The sequence below is a fragment of the Poromitra crassiceps genome (genome assembly GCF_964638095.1).
Source record: "Poromitra crassiceps genome assembly, chromosome: 9".
Classification (NCBI taxonomy): domain Eukaryota; kingdom Metazoa; phylum Chordata; class Actinopteri; order Beryciformes; family Melamphaidae; genus Poromitra; species Poromitra crassiceps.
Genome location: NC_139630.1, coordinates 12,201,251 through 12,218,812, shown reverse-complemented (window position 1 = coordinate 12,218,812; position 17,562 = coordinate 12,201,251). Strand labels below are relative to the sequence as shown.

The following is a 17,562-nucleotide window of genomic DNA, read 5'->3' as shown; positions in this document are numbered from 1 at the left end:
ATAAAAAATAAAAAGTGCAGCAGCGACATGTGAAGGGTTCTCCCAGCTCACCACACATCGTTATAAAATATAATAAAATAAAAAGATATTACATTCTTTATTATACTGTAGTATTAACAAATTAATCATTATTTTAGCCATGAAGATGTTTTTTTAAGCATTTCCATTTATTTGCTGACGCCCCCACTTGTGAAAACCACTGTCCTAGAGTTCACAATAGGTCATCTTATACAGTGAGGTCAAGTTTCGAAAAATTCTCACTGCAATGAAATGGCAACTAACATAATTACACATAAATACAATTAGGCTCATTTAATCCACAAGTCATACCCAATTTAAGCAATTCCAAGACTGTTTAGGGACCCCAGTATGCCTAATTTTTGGAGCGTTATCTGGGCCGCTCGATTGTTTTTATTCTCGTCGTCTACTGGCTCAACACCAGAAACCTCGACATATCACCTGTCTGTCTCAGAGTCTTATTAGTCGTCGATCGACTCTGGGTGCCCAGATTGCCAGATGATGAACACACTAAATACCACAGTTTGATAGAAGTTATTTTTTTTTATTGATAACAGAATCTTTGAGGTGTTTTCTTCATTAGAATATCAAACCACGATGAAAACATTTTTATATCCAGAAAACAACACACACAAAAACGATTTATACTCGATCAAAGGTAAAAAAAACAACAACAACAACAACAACAAAGAAACAGGTAAAATATTAACACCAAGTGTTGTAACTGAGGACATGATGTTGTCAATGAACATGACTGCGGTAAATAATGCACTGCGGTAATGAATGAGTCGACATAATTGAAGGAAATCCTCCTGAAAGCCAGCAGGAACCGTCAGTTTCACAAAATAAAAGCGCAGATCTCGTCGTCATCGCCGTTCCCAGGATTTCTCCTCTGAAGCCAAAGCAAACGGCAGGGTGGAGTTTGTCATTTGAGGGATACAAAATCATAACGGTGCGACCATAAAAGATCCCATGATAGCATCCACAGCGCTCCATCAGTCACCTGACTGGGTCAATAGGTGTTGATATGACTTTGGTTTTAATAACAGAAATCATCATGTCTCAGTTACCGTTTGGTTTAAATCTCCGTACACCGTGATCGCCGGTGTGTTGACAATGACCAACAGTACTTTTCTTTTTCCCCCCAGATGTTTTGCACAGTTTTCCGAACCTTCTCTCGACCCGGAGCTGGTCAGATTTAATTCCAATGGAGCGGCGCCTCCTGTTGGCCAGCCGGAGCTACGCACTCTGCACCGCGCCGTGAGGAGACGGACTCTCTGCAACACAAACACACCGTGGAGATTGTGGTTTTATTTCTACAAGCATGATTTCTGAGAGGCAGAAATAATCTGATTAGTTGAATAAACATAAAAGAGCCATTAGCTAACTGGCTAACCTGAATAGCAAAGAAGAAACTGAATGAAATATTAACAAAATATAAATGTGACTTGAGATCTTTTTTCATTCAGTCATGATGTTGAAGGTCAGCAGCTAGCTAACTAGCATACCTACCTAGCTATAGGCTAGTATGTCTAGTTTGAATTTAAAAGGTCAGCTAAGCTAACTAGGTAACCTACATAACTTTGTATAGACCAGACCGGCATTGTGTCATCAAGGGCAAAGGCTTTTGGGGGAAAGACTCACACATTCACATAATGGGAGAAAAATGCAGCCTGGTTAAAACCATCTTGACAACGTTCACATTCACATTCTTTTTCGCTCTGTGTATCAGTCTGGACTCAATCCGTCCACTGTAGTTTCAGTGGGTGGAGTACTTGCCTTGACAGACAACTCCTTCAGCCAATCGGCGTCGCCAAATCCAGTCCTTCAGCCAATCAGCGTTGGATCCAGTCAAATCCAAATCCACTCGGAAGAACGGCGATAACGTATTTTCACTCCGAGAAACCCCGCTGGTGCATACTCTTGTTCTTGTTTGGTACATTTAATTGTTATTGGGTCCATCACCTACGGCTGTGTAAACTCTACGAAGGTCAACGTTACTCGTTGCTTCGAGAGCCACCATTGCGGTTTTGCCAGCGGCATCCCTGATTGGCCGGTTACGTTGTCAACTACGTGGCAGGTCCCTGATTGGCCTGTGGCCTTTGTAATTTCTGAAAATTGTGGGGGCGGGCTGGAGGCCAGACTGATCCGCAGAACGAAACAGCATGTGAGTTCACGTGATCAGGATGGTTTAGCAGGCTAGTTATGTAGCATGTTGTAAAACAAACAAAAAATAAAAAGTTTAAATAAAAAAAATCAACACCCCTCCTTTAATACGTATTGTATGTGACCAGTGTTTAATAATCAAGGGGCAGCTATTTGTAATTTGGGGGAATTGTTTGGCATGAAAAAGATCAGATTTGAATCATTCAAACATGAGCAGCTTCAGTGCAGAGCCATCAGCCTGCTCAGCAGTCTGTTAGCCATCAGCCTGCTCAGCAGCTTGTTAGCCATCAGCCTGCTCAGCAGCTTGTTAGCCATCAGCCTGCTCAGCAGCTTGTTAGCGGCCCTCGGCCAGCGGGTCACCTGTGCCAAGCGGTGCGATCCGGACACGGCTCTCCTCCAGCGTCAGGAAGCGGCCGCTCGGCTCCGCGGGGTCCGGGGTCATCTCACAGGCCAGCACCCCGATGGGACCGCGCCCCCCCTTCAGATGGACCTGGATGCTGTCCTGTACACACACACACCGTCATCACCACAATTCATTTACATATTAATACATATTTCAGACAAGTTTTTGAGACCTCTACATCATCAGTGTGATATTTCTGTTTTCATGAAAAACTTAATGCATACAATCGGATGCCCTAACCCTAACCACCAGGGGGCAGTAGGCATGCAGCAGACGACCTTCAATTGAGACATTCAAAATGGACATAGTTAATCATATGGCCCACATATACATAATTTTCAAATTAATCGTCAACTATTTTGATAAGCGATTAATTGGTTGTTTTTTAAGAAAAGAAACATCTAAATTCTCTGATAACAGCTTCTTAAATGTGAATATTTTCTGGTTTATTTACTCCTCTGTGACAGTAAACTGAATATCTTTGGGTTGTGGACAAAACGAGACATTTGAGGACATCATCTTGGCCTTTAGGAAACACTGATCGACATTTTTCACCATTTTGTGACATTTCATAAACCAAACAACTAATGAATTAATCGAGACAATAATTGACAGATTAATCGACAATGAAAATAAACCGTTAGTTGCAGCTCTCCCATTAATACGCCCAAAAATGAAGAAGCGAAGATAACAGTGCGGAAAAAAGAGATTCCATGTGTTCCTCGGTGTGTTTACCTCTTTAGGAGTAGGAACCTCCAGCTTGGTTTCCTCGGGAGCTTTGACCACGATCAGCGTCTGCTCCTGGAACACCCGGATCCCACTCAGGTCCTCATGAGTCACGTAGGCCGCCGTGCAGCACCAGTTAAAGACAACACATCTGACCTGCTTTGGCTTCACCCACAGTTACTTACTACACTGCTGCTATCTCACCTTAGCTTTATTTGACAGTTAAGAGTAGAGAGGCAGGACAGACTGCCAGATTCATATTTATTTTTCTATATTATTTTTTTTTTTTTTACTTTTGCTGCTTGGACAAAGGTTTGTTGAGTGAGTTTGAAACAGACATTGGACCAATAGGAAACACTGGCCCTAGGCTGGGAAAAATAAGAAATATCCAACGTCCAAAAAATAAGAAAATTGGTGTTGTATCTTTTCTTTGCAAATGTTTCACAGGGTTCCTACACATTTTCAATTCAAAAAGTTCCATACTTTGATTTGTTTTGAAAGTTTTGTCTGGTGTTCAATATGATTTAGGTAGATCGACATCTTGGCTCTGCTAACTAGGTCATATCACTGCCAGGCATGTTTTAAAATTCCCAAACTATTCAAGAGCGGCAAACGATCAAATTCAACGACAAATAAAAATGTGTTGCACTTTAAGCGTGGCCTAGAATAATATGTATAATCCACGCACACCAGGATATCAGGAATGACACTTCTTTTTTTTCCTTCCGGATTTTTCTCCCATTTTCTCCCCATTTGTACTTGGCCAATGCTGTCCCGGTCATTGCTCTCTACTCCCCCTGCTGATCTGGGGAGACTTGTAGACTAGCACATGATTCCTCCAATACATGAGGGAGGAGTTTTCCCCGGCAGGACGTAGCGTGTGGGAGGATCACGCTACACAGGCTGGAATGACACTTCTTTCTATTAAAAGATTACATTATAAAAGCAACGAGCAAAATTCTGCAAATTTCACATATTGCTTTATCAGATTCGCTTTGTAAATCATTTTTGTCAAAAGTAGCTCATTATTATTGCCTATTAATGCTTGGCGTTTACTCAATATTATTATTATTATTATTTTTTAATCTAAGATACATCTTCCGTGACCCCTGTTGAAGACCACTGGTCTAAAGCCAGGAGGCCCTCTGAGCTGTGGGTGTGAAAGGATATGCAGTGTTGTGGGAGTCGTCCGTCATGGTGAACAGCTGCTGGGCGCAGGTCTTGATGAGTCCATCCAGCGTATCCTCCACCAGCTTCAGGTTCTGCATCTCTCTGTGCTTCCCCAGGAAGTTGGAGACCGGATGCTTCCCTCTGCAGCAACGGGCAACCACACGTTTACAGCAACCACAGCAACAACAGGTTTACAGCAACTCGGCCTCCGAGTCTTCCACAAACCTCTTCAGTTGCACAATAAATAATCCTTCATTTTCTTTATTTTTATTATGAGCAATCTTTTTTTAGATCATTTTCTTTTCATTCAATTAACTCAACGTCCATTTCCATCTCTAACACGCACATGCAAGCGGGTTGCCAGAAGAAGACAAAGAAGAACACACTCACACAAACAGTGCTGTTGTTCAAACTTTTGTCCCACTGATGATGTCACAATGTCTATGACATCATCAGTGACATCATTATTGACCAAAATTATCTTATGAAAGGAAAAGTCAAAAAGTGGCGACAAGATAGCTCAGCAGGCCAATATAAATAGTAAATAGAGAAAAGGGAGCTTCTTGATGCTTATAAAGAATTTAATTAATAAAGAAGTAATGTACAGGTATACTAAATAGTTAATACACAATACATCTTCACAGGACAAGGGCACAAGAGACGCAACGCGTTTCAACCTCTGGTCTTCGTCAGGCTGTAGGAAGCCTGACGAAGACCAGAGGTTGAAACGCGTTGCGTTACTTCTTTATTAATTAAATTCTTTATAAGCATCAAGAAGCTCCCTTTTCTCTATTTACCAAAATTATCTTATGACATGACTGATGATGTCATAGGCACTGATGCTGACATCATAGGCATTGTGACATCAGTAACAAGTGACAAAAAAGAAAAATCAAATTTTCGACAAGCCCCCCCCCCCCCCCCCCGTCTTTATTTTTGTTCCCAGTGAAATGTTTTATGGTCAGTCACGATTCAATAGGTCGCTAGTTGGCTTTGTTCCAGCCTTAAAACTCGTTATATAAGGATTTTTCAAAAGGTCTATGGAGAAAATGAATGGGAAACACACTTCCGGGGCAAGAGACGTCACTCACGTGACTGTTGGGCTCTATTCATAGCTTTCAAAGGGCGTTACGTGCTGCCGGGAACGCCCACCTGGCGGTCAAAAAAAAACTTGTTCATTCCGTTGCCTGCGAGTCGACTCACGCTGTTTGTTCAGCCAAAGTGCCGGATAGCCTACCTGTTGTGCTATCGGTTGCACTAAACCGACGAGGAGACACGCCTGGCTTGTGTTTTACAGAATCCCGTCGGAGAAAGAAAGGAGAAGGTTGTGGATTTGTGCGACGTGGTTCAGTCGCTGGGAGGGCAACATTTTTTTGCTTTTTTTTCTACCATCAAAGTACACACGTCTTTGCTCTTTGCGGCCAACATTTCATCAAAGGTAAGCTCAAGTAACGTTAACGGGGTATTAATCATTATTGTAACGTTACTTGAGCTTACCTTTGATGAAATGTTGGCCGCAAAGAGCAAAGACGTGTGTACTTTGATGCTAGAAAAAAAAAGCAAAATTTTTTGCCCTCCCAGCGACTGAACCACGTCGCACAAATCCACAACCTCCTCCTTTCTTTCTCCGACGGGATTCTGTAAAACACAAGCCAGGCGTGTCTCCTCGTCGGTTTAGTGCAACCGATAGCACAACAGGTAGGCTATCCGGCACTTTGGCTGAACAAACAGCGTGAGTCGACTCGCAGGCAACGGAATCAACAAGTTTTTTTTTGACCGCCAGGTGGGCGTTCCCGGCAGCACGTAACGCCCCTTGAAAGCTATGAATAGGAGAGCAGTAAAAACAACCTGCAGATACTCTCCATCAAAGCGAAACCCGTGTGTTCGTCCGGCTACTTACATCCACCGGATCTGATGTTCCGACTGCTTGCGGATGAGGCGGATGCCGTCCAGGACGTTGGCGATGGCGCAGACGGTGCGGCGCCGGGTCTTCAGGCTGGCCTCCGCCTGGCGCAGGTCCAGCACGCCGCCGGGCGCCGCCAGCAGCAGCTGCAGGAAGCGCCGTGTCTGCGGCCCCAGAGGCTCGTCTGAGCAGCGCACACAACGCCAAGCCAGTTAGCCTCATTCACACTGTCGTCATGTCGTGATTTTACTGTGTTTGAGATGCTCTCATTATTACACATGTAAAAAAAAAAAAGATCGCAACTTGGGGGGCACGGTGGCACAGTGGTAGCGCTGACGCTGTGGGCACTGAGGGTGTGTGTACCCCTTCACATGTCCTCAGTGCCTACTGCCCAGGTGGGCTATCTCGTCAAAAGGGCCTTTCTGTGTGGAGTTTGCTCCCCTGGGGTTTCCTCCACATAAGAAGACCCCACTAAAAAACGTGCAAAAAACAAAAAAACAAAAAACCAACTCGACTCAAAGATATCGAAATGAGTCCAACTAATATCGCTTCATCAGAGGTACAAAGCTGCGATATGAAACTTTTCTGAGATGAAAGTAATAAACAGGATAAATTCTACATTATCAGCTTGTGTTTCATACTGATCCAACTTGATCAAACACTGCAGAAAAATGTCCATCTTAACAACTAATTTCATATTGTATTCAGTCATAATATTTTATTCGTGCGGAAGAGGAAAAATCAACCAATGTGACCAATGTGAGAACATGACTCACATTTTCTGGGAGGGTTTACGTTCTGGATCTCTTTGCTCAGTTTGACGGGACCGCTGGAAAAAAAGAGAAAACACAACAACAACATAAGATTATAGTTTTAAATTCATCATTAGTGCCAAGCCAAGCTGCTATTTGGTGAACAGCTGCAGTTTACAAGCCTATGAATACACAGGGTCACATTTGGTCAAGATTTTGTCTGGTGTTCAATATGATTTACACATTCATTAATACACAGGACAAGATGTTACTATCCCTTGTGCCAAAATCTGAGGTAAAACACATTTAGAAGCCCCAATCCAGATGAAAAACAAGCTAACAAACAATATACAAATCACCAGTTAGCTACCCTAGCCAACAGCAGTATGATGTATGAAGCATGTCGTTGGGGTTTTCAAGTGGGCACCTTCCTTCACTGATGTTTTCTCCATATTTTTCCAGGCAGACTTTCTTATCTTGACTGGATGTGATTTTGGTGGGTATTTGATATAATACATGCTAACAAGCAGCTGGGTCATAAGAGCATCCCTCTGTCTGAACATTATTCTGATCATCAACAAAAACTGTGGACTCAAAGTGGCTCTACGACGACATAAAAGCTAGAATTGTGCGTGTATCGGAGCTGAATCAGAACATTTTCCATACTGTTCCAAACATTTTCTTCAAATTCCTCGACTATTTGAATCCTGGAAATAATCCAATTATTTTTTTAATACTTTTCCAGACCTGCGTAGGAACCCTGAATACAAGAGTATTTTGGTCCCAGAGGGAAGTGAACCCCAAACCCTTGACAGCTTCAGTGCATTCTGCCCATTGGGAAACAAAAACCCAAAATGTGGATCTAACAGTAAGCAGCTGACTGGAGAGAGGTGTTGTACCTGAAGGCCTCACGCTCCGGGCGAGTCTCCATGCTCCTGTCTGGACGCTGAGGATCAGAAAACATTTTAAACACGTGACAGGGCTCCGCAATAAGGCTTGCCCGGGGCAAGTCAAATGCCACATCGGGCAAGTAGATCTTTCAACTCACTCGGACTGCTTAATTATGTCAAAAATCATAATCACGATTATTTTTGACTGATATTGAGATCACGATTATTTAACGTGGATTACTCATTGACTTTGGCAAAATCGTGAAAAAAAAACAAGAAAAAAAACATGTATTTTTAATACTGAATTTATTTTAAATGTAAATACAATTTAACTGAAAAAGGGAAAAAAATAAAAAATAATAAATATAATAAATGATAAAAGATAATAGCCTAACTAAAATAAATAATGTATACAAAAATAATTGTTTTATCTCGATTATCTTGTTTTCATAACTGTGGGAAGCCAAAATTGAAATTGAGAATTGCACTGTGTGCAGTCATCAGTACAGCGCATGCGCCTCATGGCAAACGAGGAAGTAACTTTGGTTACAGAGGGAACCCTCTTTAGCTGCTTTCACACATGTCTGGAATTCAGGAGTTATCTAGAGGCCATCCGTATGCTTGCCTATGTGTGAACAGGTTTAGTTGGCTCATGCGCGCGCCCGCGAGCCTCCTCCTAGACGGAGGGAAGTGTAGGCCCCAGCCGTAGTCGCAGAAGCGTATTGTCCCCCCCCCCCCCCTCCAGAGCTCCGTGAAGTAGTCAGCTCAGTGAGTGCATAAGGACAGAGACATCGTGACAGATTATTATTATATAAATAGTCGATGTGAATGAGCGAGCAAAAAACACATCATACCATTTGGTTTCCAAATGAAGCTCAAAACTGCTCCGTGTGCGACAGCCAACATGTTGCTGGATTGCTGGATTGAAAGGCTCATGGCTCTGATCTGATTTCATGTCTGCTTCGCACAGCACACACATTTAATAAGCATTTTTGGACGCGAGGGTCGTCCCGCTTCCCAGTATTGGACATCGCTAGGTAGGGTATCTGGATCTGGTTGCGTCCATGCCTTTGATTTAACGTTTACACAGCGTTTGTGAAGATTCAATGGCAGAACCGCAAATTCCAAGTAGCGTCAAGTCAGGCAGTATAAAACGAAAACTTCCAGGTATAACCTTCGCAATAATGGCAATTAAATAAAGTAAATGCACGTGTAATGTTTTTTTGTGTGTGTTTCGAAAGATACAGAACGGAGATAAACTGGAAGAATATCTGCTCCCTTCGAAAAGTCAATTTTAACCCGTAGTGAGTCGACATTCTGATTTTTTGTTACGAAGTAATACAACATTTATTTTATTTTGAAGTTAAAAACGTCTAGCTTCCTCTATTCTGTATAATTCTAGTAGGTTTGATGCATTTTAGGACTGAACATAGCAAAGACCTGTTTTGTTTGTAGTGCTTGCGACTCGAGGAAATCGATGCATCTGGGCGTGAGTTGTAGGGTTGTTTAATTAATTACATACTAACGTTATGCGCAAACGATTATATGCCGTGAACGTTAGGCAGTTATCGCCCATTATGTATTTTTAGTTTTCACAACTCCCCATTGTGTGGTCATGCCCAAATTCCCCCACCCCCGCCCCCTCTCCCTCTCTACTTTACAAACTCTGCGGAGGTGCTACTCATGTGTGAAAGCAACATGCCTCATGTGTGAAAGGGTACACTTCACGTATCATCCGGGGCAGGCTCAGTGGGGAGCAACCCTCACCTGATCCGGAGTTCATGTGTGAAAATAGCTTTTGTTAGTTCTCTGTATGGATTTACTTAGAAAATGACCATTTCACGTAACGTTGGATTATTATTTCATCGCGTGGTGAGTACACGAGTCACATGTGTGAGTGTTTCCGGCACTGTTGGGATGTGTATTTTGTCCGACTGAACGGGGATAGGCAGCTGTACCATATACTGCCATTGTAGCGCTAAGCGATTAGCAGTGAGCGGTGTACCGCTGTTTGTACTGCATGCATAGTGAAGATAAAGGCATCCACATTCTACATTTAATATTGGCAAATGGCAATATGGCAAATCTCCAAAAATGTTGGCGTATCCCTTTAACTGTTGTGTAGTGTGCAAAAAAAAATGGTGCCACTGTAAGCTGTAACAGATGACCTCAGGGTTAGAGACAGGAAGGACTTTTTTGTAGGTTGTGAATGTTGATTATTTGTTCAGTTTTCTTTATGTTTTCTGTCTTTTATAAAAGCAAAACGGAGCATTTTGAGCAGACGATATTGGCGACGATCGATCAGATTGACGGTTTGCTCACCTGGAGGATGGGTGCAGCAGCAGCAGCAGAGGCAGCATCCTCATAATCTTCATCATAATCGTCCTCCTCCTCGTCCTCCTGGCCGGCCCACTGCTCGTCTTCCTCGTCGACGTCGTCCCAGGGGCTGCTGGTGCCCAGGGGGCCGTCCAAGTAGGGCGGCATGATGGGGATGGCGTCCTCGCTGATGCCGTCCGCCGTGATGTGCACGGGCAGGAAGTGGTCCTCACAGATTTGGTGCTGCTCCGTCTGGTCCTGCTTGTCCGTCTCTCTCAGCGCCGCCAGCCACACCTGATGGAGCGAGCGTCGCATATTGGTCATTAGACTAGAATGAATTAGATGAAACTTTAATGATCGCTGTCGTGAAATCAGGTTGAAGGAGCATAGAGAACAATGAAGATGGAAATAACACAAAAGGAGAGTAGTAAAAATAATACAATTAATTACAAGAAAAGAACAAAATAATGACATAACTTCTGAATAAATAAATATATACAGCCAAGCGCCTTCAAGCCCCCTACACATGATCCGCTGTAAATCAGCTCTGCGCCCAGCTGTTGTCCAGTTGTTTTCCTATGGGGAGAGCTGCGGAGAGCAGCTCTGACAGGGAAGTAGAGCTATGTGCTTCTGTGAACGGTATCACGAGCAAAAACGTAATATAGTGACCTAAATAAGGCCCACCGTCCACTCCAACCTAGGAGTGCGGTGGATGCATTCTACTGTGGGTAGGCCACTGGCTATCGAAAGGTATCTCATACAACCCCACGTAAAAAAAAATCACAACTATTCCTTTAATTATGCCCTCTAATGTCAGTGCAATTACTGTTTTGCTGAGTTGACTGTCCTCTCTATATGTGTATTTGCACTGTTTGTACAAGGTTTTAACTGCACTGAACTGAACTCTACAAATAACTTAAGCGCATGACAATAAGCCTGAAAGGTGGAAATATGTGCAGACTGGTGCATTGCATTTATGAGATCACATATTTACAGATGAAACAGCAGCCCAGATTTTGTGTCCGGCTGTGTAGCCTACCTGCTCATACAAAGATAGGACACACACCACAGAAAGATGTGCAGGTCGAGGCCTGAAATGCGCCTCCTTGTATTTAATGTGCCTTTGATTACTGACAAGACAGAAAACAGCAGCATTGATTAAAAATAATAATAATAATTTAACATTAGTGGCTCTGGCTCTGTATTGCAAGTTGTTGTTATGACTGAAATTGAGGTGCTGCTTGGTGGATTAAACAACGCCGAATTAACCCCTGGAGCCTTCGGACAACATGTAAATAAATACATGTTCTAAGAGGTGTTTACGTGTATTGATAAGCAATGCATTGTGCAGCATGAAACTGCCAAGTATTTAAATGGTGTTTGGCGGACATCAACTAGTCTCGAGGAGGGAGCTATCGGGAAAATAAGTGGACGCGGGAAGGACTGAAGGACAGTGTATCAGGGTTTAACGTTACAGATAGAGTGTTTCGCCAGAAATAATGTCGGTTCATGTTTTCTGCGTTTGTATCTTTGTCAGTAATCAACGCCACGTAAAAAAAAATCGATTTATTTCATGAAGTTCGGCCTGATCCACGTTTCTTTCCATATCAGAGAATGGCGCGTTTGACTTCCACACTAGCACAGTCCCAGACTCATCCAAAGAGCTATTGAAAATGAGAGCGGGCTTCTACGCTGTCACGTTACCTTCACCCTGGCCGGGTCTTTGGGGAAACTGAAGAACCTCTTGATGCTCGGTAGTGGACGGTGGATGGACGATCTCCCGGTGCCCATCTTGTTGGGACAGCCGGACACCACGCACTTCACCATGGTCACCTCCAGACCAGCACACCGCCGAACACACCGGGTCACCCACACACCCAGCACACTCTAACGTTACCCTTTAACGTTACATGCGAGCGGGTTTAATACCTGTAAAAAACGCGTTACGGGTTGGCTTCAAACAGACTGTAAAATAAAACTTGGGAGAGATTGAACCCGAGACACTTCCCCTTTTGATTTGTTGATGTCGCGACTCGCGTTCACGTTTTTCAGACTGGAAAAAAAGAACCGACGTCCTTTAACCCGGAAGTACAACTCCAGGGGAAACATATTTCGGTAGATTCTTCTCAGCCAGGTACTCTTGGAAAATGTGGAGTTATTTCCTATTTGATTTGTATATTAAATAAGAATTATAATAGTATTAAGTGGAAACAATACATAAACATAAAGGGACTGAAGTACAAAAAAGAAAAACAGAAACGGGCGGGATTTTCTTCTTCGTTGATGCGGTGCAACTGGCCTGGTTGGTTCTCTGCTGCCGCCTGCCGGACAGACTGATACGGAGTTTTAGGTTTTGTCACAGTCAATGGTTTTGAAACAAAAACAATACATTTGGGGGTGGGGGTAGACAAATAAATATTGTCGCTGAAGTCCATCAACTGGACTGAGTGTGTGTGTGTGTGTGTGTGTGTGTGTGTGTGTGTGTGTGTGTGTGTGTGTGTGTGTGTGTGTGTGTGTGTGTGTGTGTGTGTGTGTGTGTGTGTGTGTGTGTGTGTGTGTGTGTGTGTGTGTGTGTGTGTTATTTAGTATTTGCAGTATTTCCTGTAGTACTACCATCTGAAAGCTGAGTGAACAGTATTTTCTTGCAGGAAACCCATTCATGATAATTTATTATTATTATTATTATTATTATTATTATTATTATTATTATTATTATTATTACTACGATATTATTATTATATAACACAATTATTTTTATACATCAGATCCTACTTTTTTTTTTTTATGTCTCATTGTATCTTTCTTATTGGCAGTGGATGCCATCACTGTAGGATGGCCATTAACATAACTCAATTACATATGTATGCACTTATTATCTTTCTATTATCATTCCTAATCACCATCATCCGGTCAGACAGAGGAGAGAGAGGAGAAGGTCGCCATCAGTGTTGCAACACAAGATTTATTCAGAGCAAGAGATGCCAACACCAGCATGATAAAAATTGTACAAACTTCACAATTCAAATGAAATATCACGTAGCAACTTGTGACCTTAAACATACAGCAGAAATATCAACAGAACCCATGCCATGTGGTAAGAAAACTCATCTGGAAATTTTGCAAGAAAGAGAAAAAGGGGTAAAGGAGAGAAAATGCTGAACAAACGATACAACAAACGTTGTATAAAAACCCCTTAACGCATTGTTCAAAAGAAACAGTAGTATTTCAATAAACTGATGACTTCACAAATATTCATATGGATTTTGCATTCTAGCATGTCACATGTTAGTGTTGAGAGTCTCTATAGTTAGGAGGATACAGTTTAGCTTTTACATCTGATATTACAATACATAGTCTATCGACTGTTTTTAAGTGGCAGATTTGTGCTTTAACTCCCATTTTCCTTTGTATCAGTAAGAATAATCGACTAAATAAAAGTACAAGCTGTCAGTCTATCTAATGCAGGACTATACTGGCAGGAAGCTGCGGACAGACACAAAGCTTTGGACAGACGTGGAGTCATGGAATGTGGCTTTGCAGTAGAAGTCAGAAGGACACATGAAAGGAAAATCCCCCTAAAATACTTAAAACACCTCAAATCAGCTGTTGGTGATGTAGGCCTACTGATCTCATCCTGGCTTGGTGGATCCATTCAGTAGTTTGTTGTGTTTTTCATAACGGACCAATCATAGACAAGGTGACGTCACCTCCAGATGTTTCCAGCAGCTCGAGTATGAGAAAATGCTTTAGAGGTCACGTGACCGGCTGGTTTACCAGGCAAAAAAGTTGTCACGTCACTGGTGCTCTCACGACAAGAAAGTTGAGTCAGGGAGTGGGACACTACCTAACTGCTGGAATGTGTTGAACATCACAGCCTGAGCCTGATGATGTATCTAACAGACTGGTGATGTATCTAACAGACTGATAATGTATCTAACAGACGGGTGATGTATCTAACAGACTGATAATGTATCTAACAGACTGATGATGTATCTAACAGACTGGTGATGTATCTAACAGACTGATGATGTATATAACAGCCTGAGATAATGTATCTAACAGACGGGTGATGTATCTAACAGACTGATAATGTATCTAACAGACTGATAATGTATCTAACAGACTGGTGATGTATCTAACAGACTGATGATGTGTCTAACAGACTGATGATGTACTGTATCTAACAGACTGATGATGTATCTAACAGACTGATGATGTGTCTAACAGACTGATAATGTATCTAACAGACTGGTGATGTATCTAACAGACTGGTGATGTATCTAACAGACTGATGATGTGTCTAACAGACTGATGATGTATCTAACAGACTGATGATGTATCTAACTATCTAACAGTGTCAAAGTATCTGAGGGAGATGTTTCCTTTCATTAGCAAATCAAGTCAGTGAAACTCTCTCTTGGTCGTTTTTCAAACAGGATTCACCATCATCCCAAAGTCTTGTTGAAATCACAGTTTCCACAAACTCACTGTACAGTTTTTGCTTCATTTACCACACGTGAAAATACTTTGACATATTCCAATAAAGTGCATGCATGACCAATGGCGTTCAGAACTCAGACTGCTTCACTTGCTGCGCTTCCAGACAAGCTGATTAAGGTCAAGTAGTCAAGTCAGTAGTTTGAGGAAACATCTGGACGGACTTTAACAACGTTCACATCGCATGTCGACTGCCAGAGGTGTAAAGTAGGCTACTCAAGTACAAATATACTCTCGTTACTGTACTTGAGTAGGATTTGTACCTTTTTAAAGTATTTTTACAATTCTATACTTTTGCTCTTATTCGAGTAATTTGAACAAGGCTAGGTTGGAACCTAGCATATGGCCAGTGCGATAAAGCGTTCACGAGCATCGGCACTCAAATCGGCACGTAAATTGGACTGGACAAAGCCAGATATAGGGCCCGCCTGCGCTGGCCAAAAATATATATTCTACTTTGCTACTTTGAACTGGACATTCCGTTAGTGAGTAAATAAAAAATAAAAAAAATTGCAGGCCGCACTATGAAAATAGCACGGTAGCATTTGGACTGCTCGCTAACAGGTCCAGAACCAGAATCACTTCCGCATTTAGTGCAGTGGCCAGTGAAATCAAATCACGCTCAAGATTGGCCAGTTGAATTAGACAGGTGTAGATGATCCACAATGCTATCTGAATACTAATTTTCCGACGGTGCTGGCCACCATGCCGGGGTCAGAAGTTCTACTCACTCATGGTTTAGTGAAGGGGGCAGGGCTAGGGAAAAGGGGCCATAGCTAGAGATAGGTAGGTCCAGAGTCAGGATTGGAGGGGTGGGGTGGGTAGGGGAGTGGCTGGGGGATGTGGGCGGGTCAGCGTTAGGACCGTTTTTACATGTTGAAAACGATTAGCCGTGTTGTTGTGGTACCGCAAAACATTGCCTAAAGTGCCATAAAGCTGAAGGCCACACCACTGCCCTGTGGGCTTCAAGGTATTTGCGCTTGTTATCTTCCTGGTTAATGATGTTACATTGGGACAGCTTAGGTAACACTGGTAACGTGCTGGATGTGTGAAATGTAATTATTAGGGTAAATAATTAATATTTTAAATAATAAAATCTAAAACATTTTTAAAGTAACGCAAAAGTACTCTATACTTAAAGATGAGCTGAACCCAAAAATGATGCTTTTTTTTAGGTCACATACCTGGATATTCAGTGCACCTATTTAATAATGTATGCAAAAAAATGAATTCACAAAAATCAAATTTCTTTCGTTTTTTTTTACACTTTTTCACATCAAAAGTTCATTTTTCAGGATTTCATTCATAACTGTAATCTACAGCATGGTGACGTCAGCTGGTACTATCACATTTCTACCCCATTTAAACCAATCATATCACGACATGGCAGCTGTCAATCAATTTTCATTTCGAGGAGAAAATTCTGCAGGCAAATGGCGCCTAGTGTCTTTATTTTATTTATTTAACCTTTATTTAACCAGATAAACTGTAACCTGGCAGAATTTCTAGCCCATAAACTAACTAATAACTTGGCCAATAAGTATGTAAAATACAAAATAAAGCAAACGGTAATGTCTTCATTTGATGTAAAGGACATGTAACTGGCTCATTAAACTCGCATTCCAGGAATATTGTAATTTACCGCGGCGACTCGACGCTCCAAGCCGCTGAGGCAGCACTCATGCCTCAGCGTGTCCGCACCGGTCCGCACGGGAGCAGCTGGCTGCCTGGTCCTCTCCGGATCCAACTCGTGTAGCGCCAGAACACGCTCCATTTGGGGGCGGATTGGCCAACGGCAACTCCAGTGCCCAGAACTGTCAAATCAAATCCTCGACACGCTATGGCCCGCCTCTCAACCCTCTATCATCTCAGGCGATATCTGTTTTCAGTCTGATACGTCACGCGACCTTCTCTGCACGTCACGCGACCCTCTCTGAGACCCGCTTCATGTTCTGATACGTCACGCGACCCTCTCTGAGACCCTCTCTGAGACCCGCTTCATGTGCTCTTTAAATACTTTTAAATAGGTTACTTTTCACTCTCACTTGAGTCATTTACTGCATTAGTCATTTGACTTGTAGGATACTTGAGTTCATTTTCACTAAAGTAACAATACTTGTACTTGATGATGTGTGTCAGTACTCTTTCCACCTCAGTCGACTGCACTGCGAAGGCCGCTGCCGTCACCCCGACAGTCTGCTGCTTCTGTCTCACCATCTTTTCAACCACAATCAACGAGAATGGAGAAAAAAAAAGGGCTGCTTATAGTCGTGTCGTCTCGCACCAACATGTCCTATTGTGGCTCAGCCAATCAAGACGCGTGATTGGAAAGAACGAGTGCAATATACCTTCACTGCGACGCGTCGGGGACGTTTGACCCTGTAAGAAAGAAAAGTCCTATCTACAAATCCCCTCGCTCGCCGCTCGAGCGCCTCGGTCGACAGTAAAAACATCAAAACATGGAAACCGAGGTGAGTTCCTGTGCAAAGTCGAACATGACTGAACCAAAGTCCTTCGCCTCTCTCGCCTATCCCCAAAACATGATTGTAGTAAAAGGTTTATACAAAACGCAATACATTTATATTGAGTAAAAAGATCTATCAGCTCTTTGCTAGTTTTATTCATAAGAAATTGCATATACCCAAACTTTTTTTTTCCATATAGATTGCATCCCATATCTAAACAAGTGGTTTTATATTATCATACCAATATTGCTGATAC

At 42.4% G+C, this 17,562-nt stretch overlaps 1 protein-coding gene across 1 annotated transcript; it reads right to left on the bottom strand.

Moving 5' to 3' along the window:
- Window positions 1-548: 548 nt before the first annotated feature.
- Window positions 549-12,345, bottom strand: e2f6 (E2F transcription factor 6). Its single transcript, XM_083643146.1, has 9 exons — window positions 12,049-12,345; window positions 10,351-10,638; window positions 8,038-8,084; window positions 7,163-7,215; window positions 6,384-6,570; window positions 4,485-4,624; window positions 3,323-3,438; window positions 2,545-2,686; window positions 549-1,295 (listed from the first exon to the last, which is right to left on the bottom strand). Exons 1-9 carry the CDS (start codon window positions 12,169-12,171, stop codon window positions 1,258-1,260), a joined length of 1,134 nt encoding a protein of 377 aa, XP_083499272.1. The 5' UTR covers window positions 12,172-12,345; the 3' UTR covers window positions 549-1,257.
- Between the last annotated feature and the right edge of the window lie 5,217 nt (window positions 12,346-17,562).